The sequence below is a fragment of the Antechinus flavipes genome, chromosome 1 (genome assembly GCF_016432865.1).
Source record: "Antechinus flavipes isolate AdamAnt ecotype Samford, QLD, Australia chromosome 1, AdamAnt_v2, whole genome shotgun sequence".
In the NCBI taxonomy this organism is placed as follows: domain Eukaryota; kingdom Metazoa; phylum Chordata; class Mammalia; order Dasyuromorphia; family Dasyuridae; genus Antechinus; species Antechinus flavipes.
The window spans coordinates 339,702,026-339,716,244 of record NC_067398.1 but is presented as its reverse complement, the minus strand read 5'-3'; the positions used below and the strand labels follow the sequence as shown (position 1 = coordinate 339,716,244).

Genomic DNA, 14,219 nt, shown 5'->3' with positions numbered 1-14,219 from the left:
AAAAATAAATAACAAGATTTTATTTTTTTTTTTAATGAGAGCTGAAGACCACAGCCCTAAACAAGAGATGACCTGACTAGAAATATCAATGAGATTTCCTGAGAAGTAAAGACAGAAATCAGGCAGATAGATGCTAGATCATCCCTCCAAGGGAGGTTAAAAGATTTGCTTTTTAAAAGGTTTTGAATATTGACAAATTCAGCTAAGACAAGGATTTATTAAATTTGTGATTTAAGCAAGAAAGGACACAGGAAGAAGCAAAAAAAGAAAAAAAAATGACTTGGTGGTGGTCACAGAGTGAGACTACAGCTGTGAATGAAAAGGGAATTGGATTTGGAAAGAAAAGAGTATCAAGTCCATCTGCCACGTTGAGTTGTCTAGGCAATGGATAATATTTCTTTATTCACCATAAACTCATAAGGTACTTACTATTGTTATAATTATTGTTGTTCAGTCACTTCAGTCACATCTGACTATGACCCCATTTGAGCTTTTCTTAGCCAGTTCCTTCTCCAGCTCATCTTATAAATAAGGAAATTGGCAAACAGGATTAAGTAACTTGCATACAGCAAGTAAGTGTCTGAGGTCAAATTTGAATTCAGGTTTTCCTGATTCCAGGCCTAGCATTCTATCCACTGTGACACCATTTGATACGACAAGGAACTTCTCTGTATATTGTACAAAGTCTGGGTATTATTTTTGTTCTTCGCCTCCATCCCATTGTGAGATCTTTGAGGCAGGGGCTGTGTTTTTGCTTTTATTTGTATCACTAGCACTTAGCGTTGTCCCTGGTACCTAATAGGAACTTAGTAAATGTTTGTCATGGGGAAAGTCAATAGCATACACAGCCCTGACAATGCCTGTGGCACTTGCAGATAGAACAAATGGATGGACTGCACCAAATTTTGTCTACCAGATAGTGGCTTTCCCTGTACTTATTCAGATCAGCCTTCCATAAATCCAATCTAAGAAGTCAAATTAGATGTTTTCCACCCAAGGTCTCCACATCATCTCTTTGGAAATAAATTTGTCTCACACATCTATCACATTGCTTGATGGATCAGATCAACTACACTCTGATCAGAACCAGTGATTAAAGCCCTGTCACATAGCATCATTATTACTAGGATGCTTTACAAGATTCATGATCTTGTCAGTGTAGGTACTTTCCCCACCGACAGAACATATATCTTCCCTGACTTACAGACAGATTCATTAATTACTAGGTCAGAACATTTACAAAAGTTAAAAATAATGTTTAAAATCACTTGGATTCATGAATTGCTAAAGACATAGAGGTAGGACAGCTAGGTGAGGCAATGGATAACATGCAGGGGACCTGGAGTCAGGAAGATTCATCTTCCCAAGTTCAAATCCAGCGTTAAACACTTACTATCTGTGTGACTCTTGGTAAGTCATTTAACTCATATTGAACATTTACCAATCAGCTCTAGTGAGACTATAGGAACTGCCTCCACTCTGCCACTGAACCCTATTTCCCTGATTCCTGGTTCAGGATTATTTTCTTGCCAGACTACTTCTGTAGACACACACACAGACACACACAAACACACTATTTTGATGGAATTCAATTTATGTTGAATTTAGTTAATTTTTATTTAAAAAAATAGCTATGTATTTGTTGAATTTAAATAATTTTTTATTAAAAGAAGATAGCTATGTATTTGATGACAATAAATACATCTAATGGATTTTTTCATTCTTTTTTTGTGGGATAAACCCTCAAGATGCTGAAGCATGACTTCCATACAATTCACTATTTTCCATTATACACTTGCTTATATAGACACTCAAGGTCATTATCACAACCAGAGGCCTGGTTTTCTAGCTCATTGCTTCTCCCTTTCCACCTGGACAAACATAATGGTGTAATGGAAATTGTACTTGACATCTGAGGCCTTGGGTTCTAGCCCTGGTCCTGCTACTTACTACTTATGGTGACCATGACTATTGAAATTCCTTTGGCCTCAGTTCCTTCAACTGTAAAATTAGCACATATGTGTGTACTCAGTTATCTTTGATATCCTATTCAGTTTGAATTCATAACATGGGATACAAGATCTCTTCCCTTGCCATACCCCTCTATTACCCCAGTGAATGTACTCATTATAATCCTTTTGTTCTTTGTTCTCCTGTGTCTTTGTGATTTAGACTGGCCAGTGAGGTGGAAGAATTAACCATGTCCATCAAGGCTCTAAAAGAGAAGCTGATGGAATCAGAGCAGGCCCTGCACAACCTGGAGGGTACTCAGATGATTCTGGAGAAGGAAATTTCCATCAAAAATAATAGTCTGTTCATTGACCGTCAAAAGTGCATGACACATCGCTCCCGCTACCCCACCATCCTCAGGCTGACTGGCTACCAATAGGGACTCAAATCCCTCTTTTCAAGACTACCCCATTTCAAAAGAAAACTCAGAGTTGCATTTATTATTTTAAAAGAATTGCATAACTCTATAATAGAAAGTGCCAGTTATACTAAATAAAATGTGTTTACCTTTATACATCTTCCTTCTAGTATATTAAAACTAACTTTAAGCTCTTAAAAACTTGATGTACCTGGACAAATCATTTAACCATTGCCTGCCTCAGTTTCCTCATCTGCAAAATAGGGATAAAGATAACACACCTTCCAAGGTTGTTGTGAAGATAAAACAAATCTTAAACTACTAAATAATTGCTCATTTTCATCATCTTTATATTATGGACACAAATCATAGATTATAGAATTTTGAGAATAAGCAGAAAGGTACATTAAAAATTATTTTGCTAATCTCTTGGTTTTATAGTTTGAGAAACTTAGACTTAGAAAGGGGAAGAATCTTGCCCAAAGTCAAACAGGTTCTAAGTAGCAAAGCCAAGGTTCAAAATCAAGTCTAACTCCAAATATAGTATCTTTTTTTCCCATAACAAGCTAGTTTCCAAGACATTACAGAGCATCTGCTCATTTATCTTTAATCTAGTCTCCCTAATTAACCAGTCAATAAGCTTTTCTCAAGAGTCTGGGAAGAAGGTCATAGAATCAAAGAATGTTTCAGATGAAAGGACCTTCATCCAATACTTTCATTTTACTCATGGGAAAACTGAAACCCACTGAAGTGAGGAGCTTAGACCAAGGTCATGCAAGATAGGAGAGAGCCAGGATGGGATCTCTTAACTCCAATATCTAAGGCTATTTCCATTTATATCATGCTCAGATACCTCCCAAATGCATTCTCAAGAGTTTTCTACACACTCTTTCTTGGTAGCCCTATCACCCCATAATAAGGCTTTTGAAACAGAATACTCTTTTCTACAAATATCCCTTCTCAGCAGCATATGACATCTTCAAAGACCCCTTTTTAGCATCATTTCTTTCTACAAGCAGCTTTTTTCAGTTTCTTCGTCCATCCTATCATTTCTTCCATTTCCTTTTTCTCTTCTCCCTTACCTTCCCTATACCTACAAACATGAGTATGGCAGTTGCTTAGGTAAGGCTGGAGTCAGAATAGGAGTGGAAAGAGTAAAGGGGTTGCATATTGGGAATATATTGCTTGGTTTTGGAGTTATAATAGTTGGGGTTGGCATAGTAGGAACACAGTTAATGATACTTTATGTTCCTTGTTGAGGAAAACTACCTTGAATACCCTTCTGTGGGTGCTACATAAGATTTTTTTTTTTACTCTTCCATATCTATACCCACCCTAGAACCATGTTAGAACCATGATAACCCCATATAAAGGCTTCCTCTGATACCCACAACAGGGGCAAATATAGGAAACTAAATTGTCCAAGTTACAGAATATTTTTTTTTAATATTAAGCACATACTATATATCAGGCACTGTCAAGCATTTTACCCCTTTTTTATGTTTTTTGTAGTAGTGGTACAATATGGATCTACTCTTATTTTCTTGCCAAAAAATCACATTTTCTCATGAAAAGGAAGGACACCTTATTTTTCTTGCATAAGATGACAAATATGGAAATATGTTTAAAAGGATTATACATGTTTAACCAATATCAGATTGCTTGCTCTTTTAGTGAGGGAGGAGGTAAGGAAAGGAGGGGAAAAAATCTGGAATACACAGTCTTACCAAAATGAATGCTGAAAACTATCTTTACATATATTTGGAAAAATATTATTGTGGGGGAGAAAGAAATTAATGAATTGCTGGGGAAAAAAAAAAGATCAATGTCTCTTGATGCACAAAAGACAAAAGACCTTGCTCATCTTGTGTGCCATCTTGGGAAGGAGACAGATATGCCAGAAAGGTCTGACTTGGTAATTTATCCAGCATAAAGAATTATTGTGAAGTAAATCTCTTCCAGCAAGGAGATAAAGTTAAGTGCCTTGCCCAGTCCATATAACATAGCTAATAAGTGTTAGAGGCAGGAATTAAAATCAGGTTTTCTTCACTATTAAGACCCACCCTCTTATCTGCTACTCCATTCCTCTGTCCCATGACCAAAAAGATCTTGACCACTTAGAGGACAGGTAGCAAAGATTGACTGGATACTTGTTGATGCAGTAAAGAGAAGCTAATGAGGTTGAATGAGACGAACTCTGAACTCCCTTCCCATCATTGAGATTCTATGATTGCATATGAGAAGATTCAAATCAATGACCACTAATGCAGCATCATACATTTAGTCTGGTTATTTTGACCAATCTCATTAAAGAAGAGATCAGCTTAGTCTGTCCAGTAGCTCAGATGATGTAAAGAGATGGCACTTAATGCTGACCCACAGATTCCCTTTATCTCTGTTTTCCCATTAACACAGAGCTGAGAGTTGACTGCCTTATTAAAACCAAGTCTAAAATTACTGTACTTTAATTGAAATGATGCAGGGAACTACATTAGGGGAGCATTGTCCTCTGTGACAGCCAATTTCACTCTGAAGTCCATTATCCTCAAAGCACACTAGCCGTGACTGCTAACCATTCTGACTTGGGGAATTAAAAGCCCAAACCTTTGCTCTCCAATAAATGACATCAGCCAGACATATTCAATCAGTTCTGCCCAGGACAGGAAGCACTCTCTGATGTAAGTCCAAAGCTGAGGGACTAAGGGCACTGTGTGAGATAGCAGAATGCAAAAGGAAGGAGGATGAGACAAATTAATAACCTGTACCCTTTCCAGGGTGGCACACAAGATGAGCAAGGTCCATTGTACCTCAAATCACACTCCCTTTCCTGAGAATATGTGATAGTTGGAATTACAGGGAAAAAAAAAACCTTCCCAGTGATACTTTGTCTTCATGCAAGAAATAGTGTATATTCTATTCCCACCTCCATCTTGTCCCAGCTAACTAACCAAAACAGAAGAGAAATTACAAACTTAATTATAGTTCTTATTGGGAATAAATTATTAAGATTTCCCTAATTACAATCATTTTCCATTCAAATATTCCTAAGCTGTGTTAAGAGGCTCAGGGCTCAGCTAATAACACCAGGCATTCTGATTCACTGGATTCCGATTAGATAGCCAGGAAAAGGTGCCTGAGAGTAAAGAAGAAAATATTTCCAGAGAATAATTATAGAAAAGTGGAGACAATGAATCTGAGTTCTCCTTCTCCTATAGTGGTTGCAGGGGGCTACATATATCATGTTTTGAGAGTTTTGAAGCTTTTTTTCAGAACAATCCTATGAGAAAGGGAGGAAGGTAAGTTCTATTCTCATTTTATGGATGAGAAAACTGAGGTTCAGAGAGATAAAGTGATTTATCATGCCCAAAGTCACATAAATATCTTGAATACTTAGGTACTTAGGCAGCTAAGTAGACCAATGGATAGAGTTATGGGTCTGGGAGTCAGGAAGATCTGAGTTCAAATTCAGCGTTAGATACTTAATAGCTATGTCACTTTGGGCAAGTCAGTTCACTACTTCTTACTTCAGTTTACTCAACTGTAAAATGGGTGTTCTGGGCTAGATTTTACTTAGGCCAATTCCCGATATTTTAGGTTCCATGTTGGAAGAAAATGACATTTGTAGAATTCAGAATTTGCAGGAAATGAACAACAAGACATTTAATAAGGCATAGCTGAATCAGAAGCTAAGAGATCCCCCAAATCAGAGATGATAGGCTCCCATTGTGATTTACCAGCCAAGCATCTGAGTTCCTTTGTATTCCTCATGGCTGCTTTGTACTCAGGTAATGAGAAAGTTGCTTCAAATGTTTGAGACCTTATTTTTTTTTTTGAGCCAACCAAGTCTTGAAGAATATCTCAATATCTTTTTTTTTTTTTTACTTTCTTTTAAAATTAAAGCTTTTTATTTTCAAAACAGATGCATGGATAATTTTTCACCATTAGCCCTTGCAAAAACATATGTTCCAATTTCCCTGCTTCCTATATGACTAGTAATCCAATATATGTTAAAGATGCTAGAAATATATATCAAATTCAATATATGCATACATATTTATATAATTATCATGCTGCACAAGAAAAATAAAACCAAACAGAAAAAAATGAAAAAGAAAATAAAATGCAAGTGAATGACAGCAATAAGAGTGAGAATCACTTATTGTGATACACACTCAATTCCCATAATCCTTCTCTCTGGGTGTGGATGGCTCTCTTCATCACAAAATCACTTGGAACTGCTTTGAAGCATCTCATTATTGAAGAGAGCCATGTCCAGCAGAATTGATCATCATAAAATCTTGTTGTTGCTATGTATAATCATCTCCTGGTTCTGCTCATTTCACTCAGCATCAGTTCATGTAAATCTCTCCAAATCTCTCTGAAATCGTTTCTTACAGAACAATCATATTCCATAACATTCATATATCATAATTTATTCAGCCATTCTACAACTGATGGATAGCCACTTGGTTTCCAGTTTCTAGCTACTACAAAAAGGGGTGCCACAAACATTTTGTTTTGTCTGTTTGTATTCTTTGACTATTTATCAATTGGAGAATGGCTTGAATTCTTAAAAATTGGAGTCACTGGTCTATATATTTTAGAAATGAGACCTTAATCACAATCCTTGAATGTAAAAATGTTTTCTCAGTTTATTGCTTCCCTTCTAATCCTGTCTGCATTAGTTTTGTTTGTATAAAAACTTTTTAACTCAATATAATCAAAATTATCCATTTTGTGATCAACAATGATCTCTAGTTCTTCTTTGCTCACAAATTTCTTTCTCCTCCACAGGTCTGAGAGGTAAACTATCCTATGATATTCTAATTTGCTTATAATATAACTTTTTATATCTAGATCATGATACCATTTTGACCATATTTTGGTGTACAGTGTTAGGTGTGGGTCAGTGTCTAGTTTCTGCCATACTAGTTTCTAATTTTCCAGTTTTTGTCAAATAGTGAAAAGGTCCCAAAGTTGGGGCCTTTCTCAATATCTTTTAAGGGAAAAAATAGCCTAATTTGTCAGAATTGGGGAATAGAATGTGGAGGGGATTAGAATATTAATTAATCTTACCATACCTGGCTGTCACCTGAGTGACATGGACAATACTGTTGGACTGGGATTCAGGAAGATCTAAACTTGAATCTAGGTGTGGACATTGTGTGACCGTGGGCAAATCACAATCTCTCTCAATCTTAGTTTCATCATCTATAAAATGAAATTAATTATAATACCTTCTCCACAGGGCTCTTATGTATCCACCTGAGATAACAAATTTAAGATGTCTTTCAAATATTAAAGCATTATATATGCCATGTATTAATATGCATTATTTATTGATATTTTATTAATTCAATATATTAATATTATTTCTTAATATTAAACTGTTTGATTTACTAGTATAAATTTTTAATAATACTTTTTTTATTTTCAAAATACATGCAAAGATAATTTTCAATATTTATCCTTGCAAAACCTTGTGTTCCAATTTTTTCTTCCTCTCTTCCCTCTTTCCCTAGGCAGTAGGTAATCTGATATATGCTAAACATGTGCAATTCCTCTATACATATTTCCAGATTTTTTCATGATGCCCAAGAAAAATCGGATCAAAAAGGAAAACCTTGAAAAATAAAAAAGCAAGCAAACAACAACAAAAAAGTAAAAATACTATGTTGTGATCCACTTTAATTTTCCATAGTCCTGTCTCTGAATGCAGATGGCTCTCTCCATCACAAGTCTATTGTAATTGTTCTGAATCACCACATTATTGAAAAGAGCCACATCCATCAGAACTGATCATCACATAATCATGTTGCTGTGTATAATGTTCTCTTGGTTCCATTCACTTCACTTGGCATCAGTTCATATAAGTCTTTCCAGACTTCTCTGAAATCATCTGCTGATTGTTTCTGGTAGAACAATAATATTCCATAATATTCATATATCATGATTTATTCAATCATTTCCCACCTGATGGGCATCCACTAATTGTTAATTGTTAATAATCCATATTAAATTTCATCTTGGTACATCTGGACTAATGTATTAGTATATTAGGATAATTCTAGGTCTTGATTGCCATCTTTTATGTCAGCTGTTCTTTTAAGTTTTGTGTCATGTGCAAATTTTCAAATGTGCCATCTGTCTTTATCCAAGTTATAGCAACCACAGTAACAATTAAAAAAAAAACATGAAATTCACACAACATGAAATGCTGATGCCTGAGCTACTCCCAGCAGATACCTGCTTCCAGGTTTACAAAGAATCATTAATAATTACATCTCTTGAATGCAACTAATTGTACTATTGTCTAGCTTATTCATTTCTCATATTTTTTCTCAAGAGATATTTTTAAATTCTTTGCTAAAATCCAATTAAAGCTAAATTTCAACAATTCTCTGCGTCTGCTAGTTTGATGACTATATCCATAAAGGAGATAAGGTTTATGTGATTTGACATCCTTTTTATAAAAACTTATTATTATATTGATAGTTTTTATTTTTATAGCATAACTACCTCTGGAGATACACAAAAACATTTTCAATGCCAACACTTTCCACGACTCAAATGGAACTTTTTCTTGTAACAAAAATCAATGATCAAAACATCCAATAAAGTAAATTCATCTAATACTAATCAAACATTTTGTCCCAGTAAACTTATTTCTCTGTCATAATAAGGGAAAATATTTCATTTGTAATGGCATTAAATTTTTTTAATGATTCAGAGATTTTTTTTTTTAGTAATCCTTTCATTCACATTGTTGTAGTCATGTTTATTAGTCTTTTGGACCAGTTAATTTTACCTTGCATGAGCTCATATAAATCCTCTTATCTTTTCTCTGTATTCTTCATTATCCTTTATTTCTTGTTGTATAATAATATTATATTGTATTTATATGTTGTAATTTTTTTCAACCCATTTCCCAATTGATGGGTTTCTACTGTTTGTAGTTATTTGTGACTACAAAGAGTGGCACTGTAAATATTATAAAAACAAATTAGATTTGTTTCTATCTTTGACCTTTTTGGAGTATATGTCCAGTAGTGGAATTACTGAGTCCAAAATATTAATAGTTTAATCAGTTTTCTTATATTATTCCACATCAAGATCCAGGAGAGATGGAGCCATTTAAATTTCCATTAGCAATGTTTTAGTTTGCTTGTTTTCCCAGTCCTTCCAACATGATTTCCAATTTTTAAATAATTTTTGTCAATTTCAGGTTGTGAGATGAGCATCAGATTTATTTTAATTTGAATTTATGTTTTTTTGGGGGAAAGGGGATTTGGACCATGTTTCCAAATGATCTTAGGTAACTTGCAACTGGTCTTGAATCCTTTAATTATTTAATCAGAGAATTTATATTGCTTTCCAAATATCAAATTATAAAAGTAGCTCTTGGATTTATATTGAGAATCAACCCAAATATGTATCTTTTATCACAGACTTGGCAGAGACAGTTTTCCATATAATAGTTCCTTACATCAATGGGATTATAGCTTCTATCCAAAATTCGCAAAGATATTTATCCATTTTATTTGGGACAAATTATTTTCTTAAATAATAGCTTATTTTCTTAATTGATGTCCATTTATTTTATTTATTTTTAGTCCAAAGACCCAATATCAGTGTGGTACCAGTATATCTTCTCTTTCTCTCTACGTTGCCTTACTTCCCCTCCCTTTATTCTTGTTGGCACATAAGAAGGAAAGGAATATGCTATCAAGGTTTGGTGGTGGTGACCATAGCTGCCATATATTGATAAAACCAAAATTCTCAAGAGTCCTCCGGATAACACTATTGTAGAGAATATACTCTTCCTACTCACTATTGAACCAGAACTTGTGTGTGCCACATTTTCACAAAATCAGTCACAATAATGTTATTGACTCAAAACATTAAATACCAAATGATAAGACAAAAGGAATGATGACATTTACTCATTAGAAAACAAAAACTAAAATACTCAGAACATAACATTTACTCAATAAAAGGTAAAAATAGGATCAAAATGCAATAATCCTTCCATAAACCCAGATCATTATTTTATACAACTGCCCACAGTGTTCATTGTAGGGAGGGACAGTGTGAAGAAGAGATGATCATATGTTTACAGAAATTTAGTAGGGAATCATACAAACAAGGAAAACCATATGTTCAGGGCAACTTACAACTTAGACCTCTGAGGTTTTGGTAGCCACTTCTCCCCTCTTCTTCTCAAAAGTCTCCTACCGTTTCAATTGGGTCTTTGAAGCAATGTCATGTTCTTTTAATGTACTTTTAACAGAATTTTGAAAAATGTGTATTATGTGAGAAAAATATACATTTCCAATGAAAAGCAATTTACTTAAAACTCAGATATACCAGCTAATCAGATCTATACACAAAGAGGAGCTATGAAAGTATTTCCTTTCTCAAGCATAGAGGACAATTAAGGAGGCAATACTAGCAACCATAAGAGTTTTCCTCTGTCTTAGGGGATAGATAGTACCAAAAGGCAATAAGCCAGGATGCTACTTCTCTGTTGCAGCTATAATGTTTAAAGCCTGCCTGTTAGCCAGACTAGATTTGTCAGTTTCAGAATCCTGTTTTCTGTAAGTTTCTCTTTACTTTCTTTATCCTTTATTCCCATATTTTTTCTGACTCCTCTTATTTTCAGCTTTTTTTCTTTTTCCCCCCTAAAGCTACTAATAATGCCTCCTTGTGTTTAGTGACTCATCTCTATGTGAAACCCCTAAAAAAATCCAACTGTCAGAAATGGCCAGTATATAATCTTCCTATGATTTCCAGATGATTGTTTAACTTAAAGTTCTTCAGTTATATATCCTTAGAAGCAATCTGAAAGCATGTTGTCTGAAAACGAACTTATGAACAGAAATACCTTGTAGAAATCCCCACCTCTTTTCAGGACTTTTCACTCTGAGAGTCCCTCAAAACAGTGATTCTCTTGAAACACTTTTATATCTGATGAACTGGTACTTCTTAAGCTGAGTTCAGTGCTCCATTCACAAATGTTTTCTTTTTTCCTCTGCTCCTTTGAGCAACCCAAATGTCCAAATTAAGGAGTTATTGGGGAAAGATAGTGCCTCACATGTGTTAAATCTTTTTTATGCACTCACATTTCTGACATTCTATTTATTCTTGATGAACTTGTGAGGTCTCTTTGGGGTCACCATTTTGTTTTGTAACTGTTTACTAACAATATCTTTAATCAATTTAGAATTTTGCTAGGGATATAGCAAAACTTAATAGCCTTGAAATCTGCAGATTTCGTTCTCTTTTTCTTCTTCTTCTTCGGTTTAGGGTACATTTGCCCTCCTCCAGACCTATGGTATTTCTTCCATTCTCTGTGATCTTTCAAATATCACTGAAAGTGACTCAGGAATTACACATCCACTCATTCTTTTATTATTCATGATGGAGTTCATCTTGAATTTATCAAGGGCAACTAAGTACTCAATTATTATTTCCTTACTCATCTTCAGTTTCAACTTTCCTTTGGTCATTTTTATTCTGTACTTTCCAGTCAAAAAGTTATAGTCTTTGACAGAAAATGCAAACAAGAAGATTAATAGCTCTGTCTTCTTTCTGTCTTGATTTATCACTTTTTCTTTCTTTCTAATAGTAGCATTGTAAATTAGCATTTACATATCATCTAAGGTCTGAAAAGCTTCAAAAACCTCTATTTGAGGTACAAATTTGTTCTATTATACATGTGCTATTATGATCTCCACTTTACAGATAAGAGAATAGAGGCAGAGAAAGATGTTTATGCAGAATGATACAGCTAGTATGGGTTTGAGGCATAATCAAAACTCAGATTTTGACTCTATCCACTTTCCTATCCAGCCGCCCTAGGGCTCATGCCCCTATTTTGAGTCTTCTCTTTTCCCCAGTAGAGTTTAAAATGAACAACAATACTTGCTATTATCCTAAACTTCCACAACTAGCCTCTTTTTATTGTAAGATTTACTATTTTGACATGTTAATATCATCTTTCTACAAGCATTCTTCATTACCACATATTTTTATATAAAATCTACATTGGTTAGAGAGTTTCCTGTTCAGCCACATCAAATCAGAGAACTGATCACTGGAAAAGTTTTTCTTATATGGATTTTAAATCTGCCTCTTCATCACATCCAGTTTCTGATTCTAGTTCATTTTTTAGGGATAAATGGAAACATTCTGCTCCTTCTTCCACATTATTGACAGAAATAGCAGGAGAGTTCTTCCCTCAATAGATTTATCTTCTCTTACTGGGAGTGAACTCAAGAAGAAACAAATTTTAATCCAGCCTCTCATACTTCTTAGTTTTCTTGTTTAATCCCTTTCCCTCAGTTTCCTCAACTGCAAATAATGAGCTTTGAGAACAGAGGATCCTCTCCATGTCCTGAGCAGATGCTGGAGGAGTTTTAGTGGAGATTTCCTACAGGAAATTCCTTTAAGTAACTGGAGATTATTTTATTTTCAATATTTTTTATCATATCCCTAATTCATAGGATAATGGAGCTAGAACTAGAAAGCCCTTCAGAGTCCATCTCATTCAAATCCATCATGTCACAGATGAGGAAACTAAGGCCCAGGAAAGATATATATGTGTGTGTGTGTGTGTGTGTGTGTGTGTGTGTGTGTGTGTGTGTGTGTATCTGACCCAAGATTATACAGGTAAAAAGTAAGGGAAAAGGTTTTGAATACTGAGTTCTCGGATCCAAGTCCAGTGCTCATTTCCACCTTTCCATGATGTCTTTTAGGGGATCCTATCATGGTTTTGCTACTGCTTTCTAGCCTTTTCCCTTATGTTCACATTTCTCTAATGTTTAAAGACTTACAAAGGCTTCTCCTCATAGCAATCCAGTGAAACAGATAGTATCAATATTATTGGTGATATGATTTTACATATGAGAACTTGCCCAGGAATCCACACAACTATCAAGGGTCAGAACCAAGACTCCTGACTCTCAGACCATTATTCTTTTCACTAGAATAGATTCAATTCAAAGGAAGCAGACAAACTGAAATGTCTTCCCAAAATCTAATGCAATCATGTCCATTAATTTTTTCAATAAGCACTTAATGGGCAGCTGTGTGTGAAGTACATTCCTAATACCACAGGCCTGACTTGGTCTTTCAGACTGTAACAATTACCTAGCCCCAGCATCCAGATCACTTTGCAATGGTGATTTTTAAAAATATCAATAGTTTTTTTTCAAAATACATGTAAAAATAGTTTCAACATTCACCCTTACAAACCTTGTGTTCCAAAATTTTGACCTTCCCTTCGCCTTCCCCTAAACAGCAAGTAATCCAATATAGTTAAACATGTACAATTCTTCTAAATGTATTTCCACATTTGTCATGATGCAGAAGAAAAATCAGATCAAAAAGGGAAAAAAAAACATGAGAAAGAAAAAAGCAAGCAAACAAATAACAACAAGAACAAAAGGTGAAAATACTATGCTGTCTCCATTTAGTCTCCATTGTTCTCTCTTTAGATGCAAAGGGCTCTTTCCATTACAAGTCTATTGGAATGAAATGGTGATTTCTATAAAATGCATTTGAACACATTTATTTCTCTGGGCCAGCCAAATCTGGAAACCAGGCCACAGAGTCAAAAAATTTCAGAGAATGAAGGTACCCTTTTAAGGGCCTAGGACCCTAATTTAGCAGAAGAGTAAACTGAGGCTCAGAAAGCTAAACTAAACTTGTTGAAGTTCTCACAGATAGGAAGAAATCATGGAATAAAGGCTTCTGATTCCATATGCTGTTTCTTTCCCATTAAAACATACTGCCCAGATGTATGAGGATGGAAGTAATAAATGGCACCATCTGTGATCATCTAGGACAA

At 34.8% G+C, this 14,219-nt stretch overlaps 1 protein-coding gene across 1 annotated transcript in view; it reads left to right on the top strand.

Annotated features, from left to right (window-relative positions):
• TEKT4 (tektin 4) overlaps positions 1-2,569 on the top strand; it is a 42,819-nt gene extending 40,250 nt beyond the window's left edge. Inside the window, exon 6 of the mRNA XM_051969390.1 lies at positions 2,173-2,569. Coding sequence (XP_051825350.1) covers positions 2,173-2,389 — 217 coding nt within the window. The 3' untranslated portion in view covers positions 2,390-2,569. The remainder of the gene's footprint in view (positions 1-2,172) is intronic.
• Positions 2,570-14,219: the final 11,650 nt, after the last annotated feature.